Here is a 17,351-nt window from a genome sequence, read left to right as displayed (position 1 = left end):
ACCAACGTTATGCCAACCTCTTCTCCACCATTTGCCGACGTAGAAGCAACGTTATGCCAACCCGTATCCCACCATGTGCCGACGTTGTACCTCCCCTTTCCAGTTCATGCCAACATCCTTCTGACATTACCAACACCAACTCAAAAACATATTCACACCAACATCAGTCGTCCGTTCATAAGAACATCGTCAAGATCATACTACATCGGACATGTACAATCATTCAAACACATGCATCACAACGTGACAAGGAAAAGCCAAGTAGTTTAAGATTGGATTAAATAAATAAACAGAGCAAAATCCACAAAATGAAGATAGTAACAATTTCATCAAAATTAGACTGAATTTGAGAAAAGTTCATTATAGAACTCGACTTAGATCCCTCTGGAAGATATGTATAATAACAATATTGAAGCAAGAGGGACATGTTATTTTAATTTCGTCATGTCTATTATCTTGTACATTTTAATCACTATCAAAACTTGATAACAACTTATTTGTCCCATTTTAATGAAAAGTTCACCATCTTGCTTCTTAAAATTTGCTCTGAATACATCCCCCTCCCTCAAAAACAAAAGAACAATGAAAATAAACTGATTTTGTGATAAAACATACTTTATTTTATGTGTAATAAACAAACTGTTGTAAATGTGAATACAATTATTGTACATCTTTCTTTTGTATTTTCGTTTGAATTCGAAAAAGATGTAAACATAGTTTCAAGTTCAAGGTATCTCAATGTGTCACAATATAGGCCTACTATCAATGAATGCTAGGACGATAGGAGCTGTTATAAAATGAATTGTCGCTTACACGTAACACAACATAACATACTGAAATTCATTGTACGAATATAATAAACAATCCTCACAACTTCCCGAGTAAAACAAAACAAACTTTCTGGCAGACGAACACGATTGCTTATGACAAGATTCCTCTACATATGTACAGCACAAAAATATAAAGAAATTAATAAAGTGTCCACCATTTGCATACCAAGAACTAGGTAATTAATGTAAACAATGTTCCATAAAAAATAAAAAATAAAATTCAGAGAAATTGCCAACATTTTTGATGCTTAGGCATTTCAGAGATGCTGATACATTTCGTCGCCATATCTATTGTTAACACATCTACAAACTGTTTTTTTTTTTAGGAGGGATAGTATACATTGCTTGAATGTGTGAAGTAAAGCAATCGCTAAATGTTTATATAACAAGAGAGGAAATTTGAAAGTGAAGTAAGAAAGAGCAGAGCTTGTAAAGGGAAAAACACAAGTTTCTTCACTCTGATATACCACTTTCAATATTTCTTTAAATTGAGAAGAAGGTAGTACGAAAAACATTCAGTCACTTAGATATATGAAACATTTTTTTCTTACCTTTGAAATTCTTTATAGCATGCATTTAGTTGACACGTTATACAGGCATTCAAATCAATTACGACCTTCTTCGACTCATGGTATAGCTCTCTTTTTAAAATTGGGCCAATAGTGAAATTTCACCACAATAAATAACAAGTAAAGATGCATAGCACACTATTTGATAACAAAAGTTATTGTTTATGTTTGTGTACAAAACATAATGCCTGCAGAGCTGGCTAGCAAGCACCGTAGATTGCCTAAGCGGAGATCGTTCTTGATATAACATCACTAATCCTTTGGTCAATCATTCCGAGGAACTCTGAGAATTGTAAGGGGCGGGGTCCACCATTAGACGAGCAACTTGGAGAGGTTTTCAAAAAATTGTAAAAAATATAAGGAGGCATTTATTTATGAAACAATTGTTATTATGTTGCTTTAAAAGGGCCTTGATACAAGACATAAAAGTTTTAATTTCCTAAGGCAATGGACCTTTAAAGAATGGGTTAGTCGGAATCAAAATCTTGTCTAGCTTGTGGTGGTACAGCTTCGACATCTGCGGCAAAAAAAGAAGAAGAAAGAAACCAAACAAGATTTAAAAGCAGATCATGGAAACATCACCTTGAAATAGTACGGATATTAATCAAATAGTACGGCATTCAAGGGAAGTAGTCCTGAGTGGCACATCCTCCCTAGTTTTGATGAAATTTCATGGATAGAAGTACTTTGTCATGAAAATAACTTCATTCAAACTTTAGAGCGAATGACCCAGACGTACGGAAATTAGAAAGGAATGGATTTCTTTTATTTTTGTCTTGTTTAATTAGAATAGCATCAAACACTCTTCTTAACAAAGGAAATATACATTTGAGGTAAAATGGCAGTAATATTCTTCAATAGAAAGAACCAATTTATAGTATCTGTTTGCTCAGTGTTGAGATGCTTGATTGATAACAGTTTAAAGCCCCTCTTAAGTGTTGGATCCCAAAATTAGCCAAAGAATAGATGGCACAATCTCACTTAAATGGTATGATGTAAAAGAGGATGTCATTAACACCCGGACACTTCTGCAAATAGAATATTGCCCTAACAAATGTGTTTGAAGTAGAATCTGGATGAAAGAATACAAAATTTGCGTTTTCTGCATACAACACAAAACCCTTAGTAAGTTTGTATTCTTTCTAATTTTAGGACAAATGTTTGAAGAAGAGTGGCATTTTCTTTCACATCATTATAACATTGAAGTGAAATGTGAAGCTCCCAATACTTTTTTTTGTATTTATGCAAGCTCCCAATACTTGAGAGAGCTCGAGGGGCTTCAAAGTAGAAACAAAAACACAAAGCTATATCGTTAGTTGCTGATACAAGAAACAAATCAATTGACTGTGTTTTGTTTTTTGTGGCACCCTGCATTCAGAATTGTTTCCAAAAAAATACTGCTATAAGCGGTATTTCATGATTTGTTGTTGTTGAATAGTTTTGTAAGTGATCACAATGCAGTTTCTCAATATAATCAGGAAAAAGATTCTAGCATCCGTTAGCAGCTATGTCCTACATAAACGCACATTAATCCAGTACATTTGTACTTTGTGTGCAGGGCACAACTATAACGAATACTAAGAAGTGCTATCCTGTCTACATGTATAACTAAATACAAAATGAATAAAATGCCAAATGACATACCCATATTTCTGAACGTTGAGGTCAATGGGGTCGTTGGGGTCGACAGTGTTCTGGAGGTTGATGGGGTCGATGTCGAAGGGGTCCTTGGTGCTGTTGATGCTGTTCTGGATGATCGAGGTAGGGGTAGCTGGATCTGAACGGGTAGAGGAATCTGGAATTTGTTGTGAAGTTGACGATATGAAATGCAGGATTTAATATTTAAATTTCAGAATTGTAGGGATTATGGGAGAAAAAAGTATTGGGATTTGGAAGAGCTATATAGAATTGAATGTATTAATAAAGAACGTCAGAATTTTAAAAATAAATAATTAGAATATTTACCTTCAGTTCAAATTATAGCAATTCTACATGTGCATAAACAATAAAAACTAATTTGAAAATGAGAATAAAAATGCAGCAATAATCAAATTTGTGAATGAAAATTGTGAATGAAAATTATGGGATCGATCATTGTTACCCCCGCCCTCAATAGTTTTTCCTATTTACTATTTGATCAAATTGAGGTTCTTGGCCAATTGCGACTTAAATGATTGCAAATGCCAAAATGAGGGTAATTCCCACCAGCTACCTCTTTCACATCACACTCACAATCCACTAAATGTGTTGATACAAAGTTCTTGCATATTTTGGCAGACTTGGCACCCTTGTAAGATTTCAGGAGGCTAGAAACATGTACTAGCGGGATATCTTAATTCACAGCTCAATCTCGTAATTTATTCCTTTTCGAACTGAATCATCATCAGCATATATTGAGCTACTACAGAGTATAGTATAGACCTACTTCTAAATCTGAAAGTATCAGAGACTATAATATCATTTAGATATGCATAAAAAAATGATGCGTCTTCCCATTCAGCTCTATTTGATTCAACTGGTCTTTCCAACAATGCATCAGCACCTTCATTCAACACTTGTAACACCAACAGATTCACAATCATTTGATTCATGGTCGATATTGCATATTGGGATGAACATCATCACTGTCACGGACGCTGCAACATGATGCATCAATACATCACCTAGGTCTAACTCTAAGTCAGGAACATATATTAACATTTATCACGGCAAACACTCGATGCATCTGATGCCGACACTTCGGCCCCCATCATAGCCATCATAGCCATCACTCACACTTCAATTGCACGCAGCGGGTGTGCATGCTAATAGCGTACGCCGAGCGGTACACTAGCTCGTATACTCACTTTCACTTTCATTTGGACAGGGAATTATCAATGATTACTTTAACAATTTCTCATGCTATTTCCCTAGCTTTGTGACGGGGAGTTCTCACACTATACAATTTATCAGTTTCACGCGACATGCTCACAAAAATAACGTTGAAAGAGAAAGAAAATCATTCATTTACCATGCAGTGTTGGTACTCCCCGGCAACTGATCCAGACAAATGGACAGGATATGAGCACATGGGCATGCGCACGCATGCAATTTTTTTACCCGGATGTAGCGGTACTAGGTCGTATTTGCTACGTTGGCCCAACGTCATATAGCCAACCAATATATACATGCACTATTTATCAGTAAAGATGGAGACGATAAAGACCAACGTTAAGCCAAGGTTGGCCCCCGGGTTGGCCCAACGTCGCGTATATTAGCCAACATATATCCACCATTTCTCAGTAAAATTTGAAACGATGGACCAACATTGAGCCAACGTTAATAGCCAAACGTCGAATAGCCAATTAACAGCCACAATTTATCAGTAATAATTGAGACGATGGACCAACGTTCAGCCAACATTGGCCCAACGTCGAATAGCCAACCAATAGCCACCATTTATCAGTGAAAATGGCAACAATGGACCAACGTTGAGCCAACTTTAGCCCAACGTCGAATAGCCAACCAATAGCCACCATTTATAAGTAAAAAATAGTGACAATGGACCAACGTTCAGCCAACATTGGCCCAACGTCGAATAGCCAACCAATATCCACCATTTATCAGTGAAAATGGCGACAATGGATTAACGTTCAGCCAACATTGGCCCAACGTCGAATAGCCAACCAATAGCCACCATTTATCAGTGAAAATGGCGACAATGGACCAACGTTCAGCCAACATTGGCCCAACGTCGAATAGCCAACCAAAAGCCAACATTTATCAGTGAAAATGGCGACAATGAGCCAACGTTAGCCCAACGTCGAATAGCCAACCAATAGCCAATATTTATCAGTGATAATTGAGACGATGGACCAACATTTAGCCAACATTGGCCCAACGTCGAATAACCAACCCAAAGACACCATTTATCAGTGAAAATGGCGACAATGGACCAACATTAAACCAACAATAGCCCAACGTCGAATAGCCAACCAAAAGCCACCATTTATCAGTGAAAATGGCGACAATGAGCCAACGTTAGCCCAACGTCGAATAGCCAACCAATAGCCAATATTTATCAGTGATAATTGAGACGATGGACCAACATTTAGCCAACATTGGCCCAACGTCGAATAGCCAACCCAAAGCCACCATTTATCAGTGAAAATGGCGACAATGGACCAACATTAAACCAACAATAGCCCAACGTCGAATAGCCAACCAAAAGCCACCATTTATCAGTGAAAATGGCGACAATGGACCAACGTTCAGCCAACATTGGCCCAACGTCGAATAGCCAACCAATAGCCACCATTTATCAGTGAAAATGGCGACAATGGACCAACGTTCAGCCAACATTGGCCCAACGTCGAATAGCCAACCAAAAGCCACCATTTATCAGTGAAAATGGCGACAATGGACCAACGTTCAGCCAACATTGGCCCAACGTCGAATGAGCCAACCAATAGCCACCATTTATCAGTAAAAAATGGCGACGATGGCCCAACAATTAGCCAACGTTGGCTTGCCGACTGCGACCCTGCCGACCGTGGCCGACGTTGGCCCAACGCCGTATTGTTATCTGGGTATTTGGTTCAAAACTTACCACGTTTGTACATTGGCCATGCGGCCTGGCGGCCATTTTGGATTTGACCTCTCATGGTCATCGGAGGTCACATCAAACTGTGAAATAAACTAACTGAAAAGGGTTAAGGTGGAGGACTCTGCAGGGGAACCATTCCTTAATAAATTTGAGAACATAGGGGAGAACAAAATGGGGATTTAACCTTTAGTAACCATTCAAAACTTGTTATATTTGGTAAATTTTGACCTTGACCGTGACCTAAATGCAACACCCTGAGTTCTGGCGATCTCAAAAGTATTACCAAATGAATTGGCATCCCCAACTTAGTTGGAAATGACACCTTAAACGTTTTTCTGGACTATTTGGTTCAAAAGTTACTGCGTTTGTACATTAGACCATGCGGACTGGCGGCCATTTTGGATTTGACCTTTCAGGGTCATCAGAGGTCAAAACTAAATGTGAAATAAACTACCTGAAAAGGATTAAGGTGGAGGACTATGCAGGGGAACCATTCCTAAAGAAATTTGAGAACAAATGACAAATCTCATTTGTAACCATTCTAAACTTGCTATTTTAAGTCAATTTTGACCTTGACCTTGACCTAAATGCAAAACCCTGAGTTCAGGCGATCTCAAAAGTATTACCAAATGAATTGGCATCCCCAAGTTAGTTGGAAATGACACCTTAAACATTTTTCTGGACTATTTGGTTCAAAAGTTAAGCGTGTTTGTACATTAGACCATACGGACTGGCGGCCATTTTGGATTTGACCTCTCAGGGTCATCAGAGGTCAAATCTGACTTCCCTCCACATCTGAAAATAAATCGTATGGTCTAAACTAACTATGCTAGAAGTTTCATGCTTTTATCAAAAAGTGCACAATTTTCTTGCTAAGCCGCTGCACTACTTGTATTTTCGACTGTTTCTTAAGTTTCGTGTACTAAATATGCTTTCTTTTTTCTGTTATTGAATAGAATAGATATTGTAACATCATTTAAATCAATTTGATTGGCCCGTTTTGAGTCATTCGTTTTTCCGAAGTTTCGTTTTTCTGAAGTTTCATTTAATAGATGGTTCATAATTTCGTAAATGAATTATGGTTCGCTATTCAGAAAATAGTAGGATTTGTAAATCCGAAAATGAAGTACGTATCATCATTTTTACCGAAAGTTCATAATTTCGAAATGATTCAATTAGAAATTATGAACCTTCGGAATTATCTTATTTCATTTTCGGACGTATGAACCCTTTCTAATTTTCAGAATGAAAGACATTTAATTTGTATCATTTTCTTCTCAGAATTATGAACCTTATAACAATTTTATTATATTACGAATCTTATTTTATCTTCGGAATAATAAACCCTTTTTTTATTTTCGAGATAATGGACGTGTAGAAAAATGACGTGTGGATACGGTCTCTGAAACACGTGCTGTTACAATAAAGCCATGTATGACGCGGTAACCCACGGTGGGATTTTGTGTCCTTCTTTTTTTACCTTCTTGTTTTATGATGACGAAAGTGTAGTACGTTTTACATCTCTGTATCTTATAACACATAGCTCAGTGAATGCGTGAAGGACTTTTGTGTGTTCACTTGCCATTTGTGTACCCGTTATAAAAAAGAAACTGCCGCGGTTCATACCGCTTCATAGTGTTGGTTACCTGTTCTTTGATATCTTCTGGGGTGAAGATGGGTTCAGGTAGCTTAGCTTTGTTCACATCAGCTGCTTTCTTAATGATCCTAGTAGCTTCCTCAGTACGACCCTTACTGATCAACCAACGAACAGACTCTGGAAGAAACCTGATCAAAATTACTACTGCGTTAATAATGAGAATGATAATAATATCACTAATAATAATAATAATAATAATAATAATAATAATAATAGTAATAATAATATAATAATAATGATATCATAAAAATAGTGATAATAACAAACAACATATAGTAATATAAATAATGATAATAAAATAAACAAATAAATACCTCCATTGTCTTAAAATGTCCGAAAGAAAATGACTTTATAAAGCAACGCGATGGATAATAATTCGTGGAACCTCAGTCAGGAGGAATTGGAGCAAATTCTGGGAACAATTTCGCGTCTACCCCCCCCCCCTATAGCTCTTCTCTCTCTCTCTCTCTCTCTCTCTCTCTCTACCGTTTCTCTTCTCCCTCTTCTCCCTTGTTCGGCCTGCTTATTGTACATTCTATTCCTAGACGTATATAGGCCTAAGCGTATACTATATCAATTATGATTATGATATTTGATTGGTCTATAGGTAATATGTATAGGCATAAGACTTATGCCTGAGACCTAATGCCAAACTGAAGCTCTAACGTCTCAAACTTACGGGAAGAAAGCAAACATGATGAAGATAGGTGCGGTGATGGCTAACTGTAAAATCCACCATTCACGAATGAAATAGGCGAAGAGAGCAAGTAGCATGTATCCAATGGAGAAAAAAATCATGATGACGATACCGGCTATCACCCGTTTACTTGGACCTACAAACTCCGTTCCTGTAGAAGTAAAAATACAGAACATGAAATATAATCATAAAGCCATCATCAATCAAAATAAAACACTGTCCTCCCCCAAAAAGTAATTACTTTAGTTGGCAGATCTACAGGGAAAATACGGTAATTTCCCTATTTAGGCCTAAATTATTAAATGTAATATTTATGTGCCTGCCTTCACACAGAAATCTTCAGCAGATTGGAAACCATGATCAGGGAAGAGTTATTTCATTTGGTTCTTAGAATAATATGCTCTATTTACTCAAATATAAATTAAATTTTGTATTTTATTTGTATTCATGAGAACCTTGGGAATAACATTTTATCATAATATCAATCAGAAGTAAATTAGCCACGATAATGGATCTGAAAGTAGCAGGCGCGATCGCTCCCACCAAAACGCCGGCCCAACAAATAAAGGAAGAGGACATAGGAAGAAAACGAGAACGGTCGAGAACGGTACAACGAATCGTCTTCTTTCTCTAAAAATGTATGGAACGTCAAAGCTTCCGCGCTTTGCGAGAGAGGGGGAAACTGAATTTAGACAAGGATTAAGAGTCGAGAACGGTACAACGAATCGTCTTCTTTCTTTAATAATTTAATGAAACGTCGGAGCTTTCGCGCTTTGAGCGGGAGGGGGCGAAACTAAACTCAGATAAGGATTAAGAGTCGAGATTCGAACCCTCGACCTTCGCATCTCCAGTCAAGCGCCTTAAACCACTCGACCACCACACTCCCATCATCTTCTTCTTCTTTTCTTCTTCTTCTTCTTCTTCTTCTTCTTCTTCCTCTTCTTCTTCCTCTTCCTCTTCCTCTTCCTCTTCTTCTTCTTCTTTTTCTTTTTTTTCCTTCTTCTTCTTCTTCTTCTTCTTCTTCTTCTTCTTCTTCTTCTTCTTCTTCTTCTTCTTCTTCTTCTTCTTCTTCTTCTTCTTCTTCTTCTTCTTCTTCTTCTTCTTCTTCTTCTTCTTCTTTAGCTTCTGCTTCTGCTTTTTCTTCTTCTTCTTCTTCTTCTTCTTCTTCTTCTTCTTCTTCCTCTTCTTCTTCTTCCTCTTCTTCTTCTTCTTCTTCTTCTTCTTCTTCTTCTTCTTCTTCTTCTTCTTCTTCTTCTTCTTCTTCTTCTTCTTCTTCTTTTTCTGCTTCTTCTTCTTCTTCTTTTCAAATGCGAATTCCTGAACCCCTCGCTTTTTTTGTTTGCAGGTCTTACGTTGCTGGTTTTTAAAGTCGTACACCGCCGTAACAAACCAGATGTAGTCTCAATCTTGGACATTAAGACAACATACAGTGCGCCCTCTCCATTCCTGTATGGTGTATTCATACCATAATGGTTATTGGGGCATAACATTAAATATGGGGGGAAGAGTTGTTGTCGGGTTTTGCCTCGTCCTACTCCTGTTGTAATAAACATTGATTAACATTTTCTACATACGAGAAGGAAATAAATATCTTTTGGATCAGAATCTTGTGTCGGTCTGGTGTATAGGTCTGGAGTAGGTCTCTTAAGTATGACTGGAATATTACTGCGAATGAAAGCTTGTTCATACCAATGATGAATGAGAGAAGAAAGACCCCCATGTTAGCTGAAGCCAAGATCATACGGAATATGGTATAGAACCAGTAGCTAGGTGAGAAGGCGATAGCTAGACCGCTTACACTCTGCACCAATAATGCCACGAAAAGAATCTTGCGACGTCCGTATCTAAAAAAGACAACAAACACGTTTTTAAAATATTTTTTATCACATTAATACAAATCTTGAGAAACTATCTTTTTGGTTTAGTCCAATCAAATATCAATCCTCGAGGTCCTTTTTTAACATAAAAATCTTTTCCTTGCTATTGCAATGTATGTACTTCACAATTTTCTTTCTTATAGTATGTGGAACAATAATTCACTCTGAAAATATTACCTGAATCAACAAAAACGTATTCGTTCTCTAAGAAAATGAATTTCTTAAAGTTTCATGCACTTGCCAACAGATTTTTATTTAAATCTAATAATTACCAGCTATTATCTTAGGGACGTTGCGCTTCAAACATTTTATGTTTATGCATTGTTCCTACTATGTATTATTATTATATATTGTAACCGAATTTTATTATCTGTAAACAGTTATTTTACATGGTGAATAAAACAAACAAACAAACAAACAAGATGGCGAAAATTCCTTCAGATTGTCAACTCATAATGCAAGCGCGGTATCCCTGATATTTAATTATTTAATAGATGTTACAAAATGAAGCTTACCTCCTTCATTTTAGTAAGATCTTATCATAATTAAAGAAATTTTCCACTTCAAGATATAATCATTTGTAACAATGAAATAGTATGAAGCATTTTCATGAATTAGTTTATAGCTTTCAAAAGGGTAATCTTATAAGGTATGAAGCATTTTGATCGACTAGGAATGAATGAATTTTAGCCTGCTTTCATGAAACACAACTCCATTGTTATAATAGAGATTGTGTTAAGTGAATGAAATAGAATGATATGTTAAAAGGCGGAATGAGATAAATTGATGATGACGGAGAGAACGTGTACTATGACAGGCACATTAATACGATCATCGATATTTACATATCAAAGAGACATTCGCGGAAGAGGTTTACGGTACACCATGTGTAAAGTCCGAGAAGGACTAAGGAAATTGGATAGAAATAGAAGTGAAATGGAAAGGCGAGAAAGTGGAGGTTGGAAGGAAGAGTATCTTTCGGAAGTGAGTATAGTCCTGAAAAGGACTGTAAACCAGAAAGTTGTAGACAGGATGAGAGGTTTGAGTAGAAGACTGGATTGAGTTGGAGAGTTGAGTAGATGAGAGAAGCTGGCTTGAGTCGGCGAGTAGAGTTGCAGAGCAGGAGCAGGAGAGTAGACTCGACGTTTCGGACAGGTTGACTGTCCGTCTTCAGGACTTTACACATGGTGTACCGTAAATCTCTTCCGCGATTGTTCATACCACCATGCAAATCTTCAAACATCATCAAAGAGACATTGTTTCCAATTCTCTTGGTCAGTTCCAAACGTTACGGAATTACATTTTCACAAAATGTTAAATTTTGACGAATAATATTATAGACACTTAAATAAAACTCTACACACTAATAGTAACATGTTAACTAATACGAGGTTCTTTCACGTTTAAGTTTCCTATCAATCTTTCATCAAATTTATGAAATAATGAATCTTATATGGATTCGTAACGGAATCGATATTTTATGATTTTAATGATTGGTGATTAAACTGTTGTGTTAGTACATCATAATTATAAATTTATCTATCATATCCATATTTTTAGATTTTAATTGAAACATCTATAATATTCTTTTTCAAAATCGAGAATTCTCTAGAAATTTCATTGTGATATGCTTAGAATTGAGCAGTTAGATACCGATAGACTTACATATCAGAGAGACCTCCAAACACCACAGAACCGATCAGAACACCAACAAAGAAGAGCGATTGTGCTAGACTATCACGATCTTTATGACTGCATACCAAGTCAAACTGAAATAGAAAAATAAAATACGACTAAATATGATCGTATATTCTTTCATTTGATCTTCATTCATTTATGTATTTATTCCATTCGCAACTATATGCTTTTCATTCGGTGAAACATTATCGAAGCAAAAACACCGCCCCCCCAAAAAAAAAAGCAGGGAATTTTGAATTGATTCCTTTCATCTTGCCTCGGGGATATGATTTCGCTTCTCCCGTCAGGGGATCAAATATTCTACATGGAATATGTACATTTTATATTCGAATATTTGGGTTTGATCGAGGGGGGGGGGGTGGAGGAATGCTATAGGAACCTGTTTATTCATGTGGAGCTTAAAGTCTTTAATAACTTGGTTTTATTTACCCAGGGTAGCCACATCAGTATCAATATTGTCTTAGGCACACAGTGACATCTATGATAAAGCCAAGGTGAGTAGTATAGTCTACTTTGTAGGCGCTTGATCTGAGTCTCCCTGGGAATGGATAATGTGAGCAGTATACATGTAGCTATTATTATACAAAGATAGACTATTGCAGTTACCTCTGAAATGATGGAAGACTTGTATTGGGATTTATCGTAGACCCATCCTTGATTACATCGTATGAGATCAGTGTTATTGTAATTCTCAGGATCTAGACCAGGGTGGAAGTCCAGCTCATCGACGATACCATACTTATAACACTGGAACATGTTATCTTCTTTTGTGTAGTTGAAGGGTACACTAGCGTTATGTTTGGCTTCCATGCATTGTTCTGCCGTGTAGTCCCATCTACTACAATCCTCATTGTCCCATGCTGACACCTAGAATAATCAACAAGAATAGACAATGGGATAAAGGACATAAATAAAGTCAATTTTGAAAAAATAAATAAATGCTGAAAATCAGAAAGGAACCGGAAGTTAACTATGCAAGTGGGTTGGGTCACTTACACACCATGTCGTATGAGTGTGGTATTACCATATTGGCATCTATCATTCTATCATAATTACGAATAGAGGTCAATTCTGCTATGAATTCATAATTATGTAAAACATCTTTAACAATAATTATTGAAAAACGCATGGGGTACCAGTTCTAACACTACAGGAAAGACTACTTTTTTACGATAAGTTCACCCAAAGACAGTGTACCTATATTAATAAAACCTTACTATAAGAATATTACTTGTCAACTAATAATGTACCCTAGCCTTTGTAATTATTTTTTATGAATATGGACCCAGGTATTTAAACAACGTATTACGTGGACAAACCGACTAAGCGGGATATAAAACTCTAGCATTTTTCTGACATTTTAGTTTTGTTCCAAAGCGTTGAAAATGAGTAGAATTCTTTCCTAGGATTCATTCCTACCATACTTATGGTCAGTCACCGTGGGGGATTTGGGAATTTCTATCAGGAAGGGTTTCGTCATCCTACCAGGTCCCCATTTCTATCTTGTTTAAAGAGCGGCATTGTGGATTAATGTCTTGCCAAGTATTTTGCATTTTGGATGTAGTAACCTAGCTCCCTCTCGAGTTCAGGGAAACACAAACATTTGTGATATTTACCATGTAGGCCATATCTGTAATATAGAAACCAGCCCCTGTTGAGCATCGTAATCAACTCCAGACACTCACATTCTTCTTCTTAACATGATTCAGAGATATTTACTCTTCTATCATTGTTCTCTCATAAATTGTACTCGGAAATCTATTACTGGAAGAAAAAAAATGGGTGCTTAATTGCAAAATATAACTTTTGTCATGTTTTTTTTCAAATATAGATTTATTGAATAATGCAGAATGAAACTAAATGATATATATATATCTCTCTCTCTCTCCCTCCCTTTCTCTATCCCTTCCCCTATCTCTCTCTCTCTCTCTCTCTCTTTCTCTCTCTCTCTCTCTATCCCTTTCTCTCTCTATCACATCTCACACTCTCTGTTCTCTCTCTCTCTCTCTCTCTCTCTCGCTCTTGTTCGATCTTTCTCTTTTAAGACCCTAATAACTCATAATAAAGGTAAAGTTCGGAAATTCAGGTCAACATGTACTTCGAATCCTTCAATCCAATAGTTGAAAAGAAAACCATAATTATGCAGTGTTACCTACTCTTTCTATACTGGAACATAAAGATAGGCGTATTTTGATGAGGCTACCGAGCACAAATATACATTATATATTTGTATTAGTTTCATCAATCCTTGATTTTGCTGTACAATTTGCTCAAGTAATGAAATTTGAGATAAACCTAAGGTTTTACGTTCTAAAGCAATATTTGTTTATTTGTCTTTCGTAGCCGTAAATGGCTTTGTGTTAAAATATGTTTATACCAAGTCTACATTAGAGGTCACTGTTTATGCCCTATAGCCTCCTTTCATCTCTCACATGATTTCTCCTTGTGTCAGTCATGGACCAATCAAATGTACATCATTCGTAGGCCCCTCCCTCTCACTTCCATTTATATTATGTCGTTTTTTTTCGAAGGTTTGTATTCCAAAGGTTCATTATACCGAAGGTCTGTATTTCCGAAGATTCCTAGGTCAAATTCCGAACGTTAATAATTCCGAGCGTTAATTTTCCGAAAGTGAAATATCAAAAATGAAAAAGGGTGCACGCATATAGAACTTACAGAAGACCTTTACAAATTATATTAAAATACAATACAGTAATAGAAGAAGAGGGACACATGTGAGTGAAGTAATTGAAATAATTGAACGCAGAACAATTGCATATATTATATTCACTCAGATATATGGGAGCTAGAATACTCAAGTGGTCAAAATTCAAATTCATTGGCAGTAAATTTACATTAATCATTAATTTGGAGAAATGTCTGGAAATACACTGAAGGTTAGAATAGCAACATGATTTCAACGATTTGATATGAATGCTAACCAGCGGTAAACCCGATACAAGAGTTCAGCTGTTCTTTAGATGACTGAGCAGAACAGAGATGTGACTAGTTAATGGTTTTACCATCACATCCACCCTGTTTTTTTCACAATCGTATCAGGTTAAAATAATATTATATGCAGTCATTATAGTTGAAACAAGCTATAGCTAGGTCAAACATCTATTGTGCCTGAGAACAATCGGCTATTGTAGACCGACATCTAGACTACTTTCTCAATAAACAATGTTATAGAGTGGTCATTAGTGTGACGTCATCAAAAACTATATTTAGAGTTTCAAGATTTGAAGTTTATTTTCCGAAAGAGCATCAAAAGTTATGTCCAAATGCATTGAAAACCAATTGAATGTGTCAAGTATTGGCTGAGATATGACCATCCGAATAAATATATTTCAATAGGAAATCACTATTATTTTGCTCTGGTTCATTACATTACGTACCAGAGCAAAATAAAGTGATTTTCTATTAAAATATATTTATTCGGATGGTCATATCTCAGCCAATACTTAACATATTATGCAATTGGTTTTCGACATTTGGACATTATTTTGTTATGCTCTTTCGGAAAAATGATCAGTTCAAATTGAGAAATTCTAGAAATAATTGTGTTATGACGTCGCAGCTTTGGTTCTCTTATTAGTACATAGGCCGACTAGCTGCATTTTATATCGTAAAAGTCCATGCATGGAATGCTTTATACTAAAAATGTAAATCCGTCTCATTCATAAAATTTATTGATATGATATATATGGAGACGAAATCCTGGGTTAAAACAAAAATAGTATAAAATTAATAATAATTAACTCAATAGACCTTTTGACCTGATGTAAAACAAAGAATGCCTTTTTCATTTCTATTAGATAAATAATGCTCATTCACAACATATTCTAACTGGTTGATTGATCTTTTGAAACTGTTCATATCTTATTAACGGGATTTTCTGGTTGTTGTTGCTTAATCATTCGAGAGGGGAAACACAGATTAAAGGGGAGGAAGACTTTATTCCAGGCATGATTGAAATACCATTTTCGGTAGGCAAAAAGAGTGCGTAACAAAACAAAAGGTCTTCCTTTTCCAAACAAGTTCACTTCTCGTTTCTGTCGACATCCTTTACTTGACAAGCTGAACTTTGTTTTGATCATAAAATTGTATGTAAACTTTACTCGTTCAAACTACAGGGCAATGTACCTGTTAAGAATGAATGAGTAAAGGAATGAAGGAATAAAGGAGTGAGTGAATGAATAAATGAATGAAAGAGTGAAGGAATTAATAAATGAACGAATGGATCAGAATGAATAAAGGAATGAATGAATGAACGAATGGATCAGAATGAATGAATGAACGAAATGAAAGAATGAACAAATGAATGCATGAATGAATGCATGAATGAATGAACGAATGAATGAAGTAATGAAGGAATGAATGAACGAATGAATGAATGAGCGAAGGAATAAATAAATGAACGAATGGATCAGAATGAATGAATGAATGAACGAATGTATGAATGAACGAATAGATCAGAATAAATTAGTGAACAAAATGAAAGAATAAATGAACGAATGAATGAATGAATGCATGAATGAATGCATGAATGAATGAAGTAATGAAGGAATGAATGAATGAGTGAATGAATGAATGAATGAACGAATGGATCAGAATGAATGAATAAACGAATGAATGAATGAATGCATGAATGAATGAATGAACGAATGAATGCATGAATGAATAAAGGAAGGAAGGAATGAATACATGAATGATTGAAGGAATGAATGAAGGACTGGGTGAATGAATGAATTAAGGAAGGAATGAGAGAAGGAATAAATAAATGAACGAATGGATCAGAATTAATGAATGAATGCATGAATGAATGCATGAATGAATGAAGTAATGAAGGAATGAATGAACGAATGAATGAATGCATGCATGAATGAATGAAGTAATGAAGGAATGAATGAATGGATGAGTGAATGAATGAATGAATGAACGAATGGATCAGAATGAATGAATGAACGAATAAATAAATCAATGAAGTAATGAAGGAATGAACGAACGAATGAATGAATGAATGCATGAATGAATGAAGTAATGAAGGAATGAAGGAATAAATGAGTGAGTGAATGAATGAATGAACGAATGGATCAGAATGAATGAATGAACGAATGAATGAAGTAATGAAGGAATGAATGAACGAATGAATGAATGAATGCATGAATGAATGAAGTAATGAAGGAATGAATGAACGAATGAATGAAGTAATGAAGGAATGAATGAAGGAATGAATGAATGAATGAATGCATGAATGAATGAAGTAATGAATGAATGAATGAACGAATGAATGAAGTAATGAAGGAATGAATGAACGAATGCATGAATGAATGCATGAATGAATGAAGTAATGAAGGAGGGAATGAGCGAAGGAATAAGCGAAGGAATAAATGAATGAACGAATGGATCAGAATGAAAGGATGCATGAATGAATG

At 35.9% G+C, this 17,351-nt stretch overlaps 1 protein-coding gene and 1 long non-coding RNA gene across 3 annotated transcripts in view; both read right to left on the bottom strand.

Annotated features, from left to right (window-relative positions):
* Window positions 1-17,351, bottom strand: part of LOC582118 (organic cation transporter protein) — a 42,911-nt gene that overhangs the window by 18,019 nt on the left and 7,541 nt on the right. For both annotated transcript variants that reach the window (XM_030994753.1, XM_030994752.1), the window contains exons 2-6: window positions 12,520-12,780; window positions 11,881-11,984; window positions 10,028-10,182; window positions 8,321-8,489; window positions 7,631-7,769 (exon numbers count right to left, since the gene is read on the bottom strand). In XM_030994753.1, the coding sequence (XP_030850613.1) occupies window positions 7,631-7,769; window positions 8,321-8,489; window positions 10,028-10,182; window positions 11,881-11,984; window positions 12,520-12,780 (828 nt within the window). The remainder of the gene's footprint in view (window positions 1-7,630; window positions 7,770-8,320; window positions 8,490-10,027; window positions 10,183-11,880; window positions 11,985-12,519; window positions 12,781-17,351) is intronic.
* LOC115928074 lies at window positions 661-4,468 on the bottom strand. The gene is made up of 3 exons (XR_004065861.1): window positions 4,410-4,468; window positions 3,044-3,194; window positions 661-1,916 (listed from the first exon to the last, which is right to left on the bottom strand). It is a non-coding gene; the product is annotated as an uncharacterized LOC115928074 (long non-coding RNA).

The sequence above is a fragment of the Strongylocentrotus purpuratus genome, unplaced genomic scaffold (assembly GCF_000002235.5).
Source record: "Strongylocentrotus purpuratus isolate Spur 01 unplaced genomic scaffold, Spur_5.0 spur5_scaffold_21, whole genome shotgun sequence".
Taxonomy (NCBI): Eukaryota; Metazoa; Echinodermata; class Echinoidea; order Camarodonta; family Strongylocentrotidae; genus Strongylocentrotus; species Strongylocentrotus purpuratus.
This window is presented reverse-complemented; position numbering and strand designations above follow the sequence as displayed.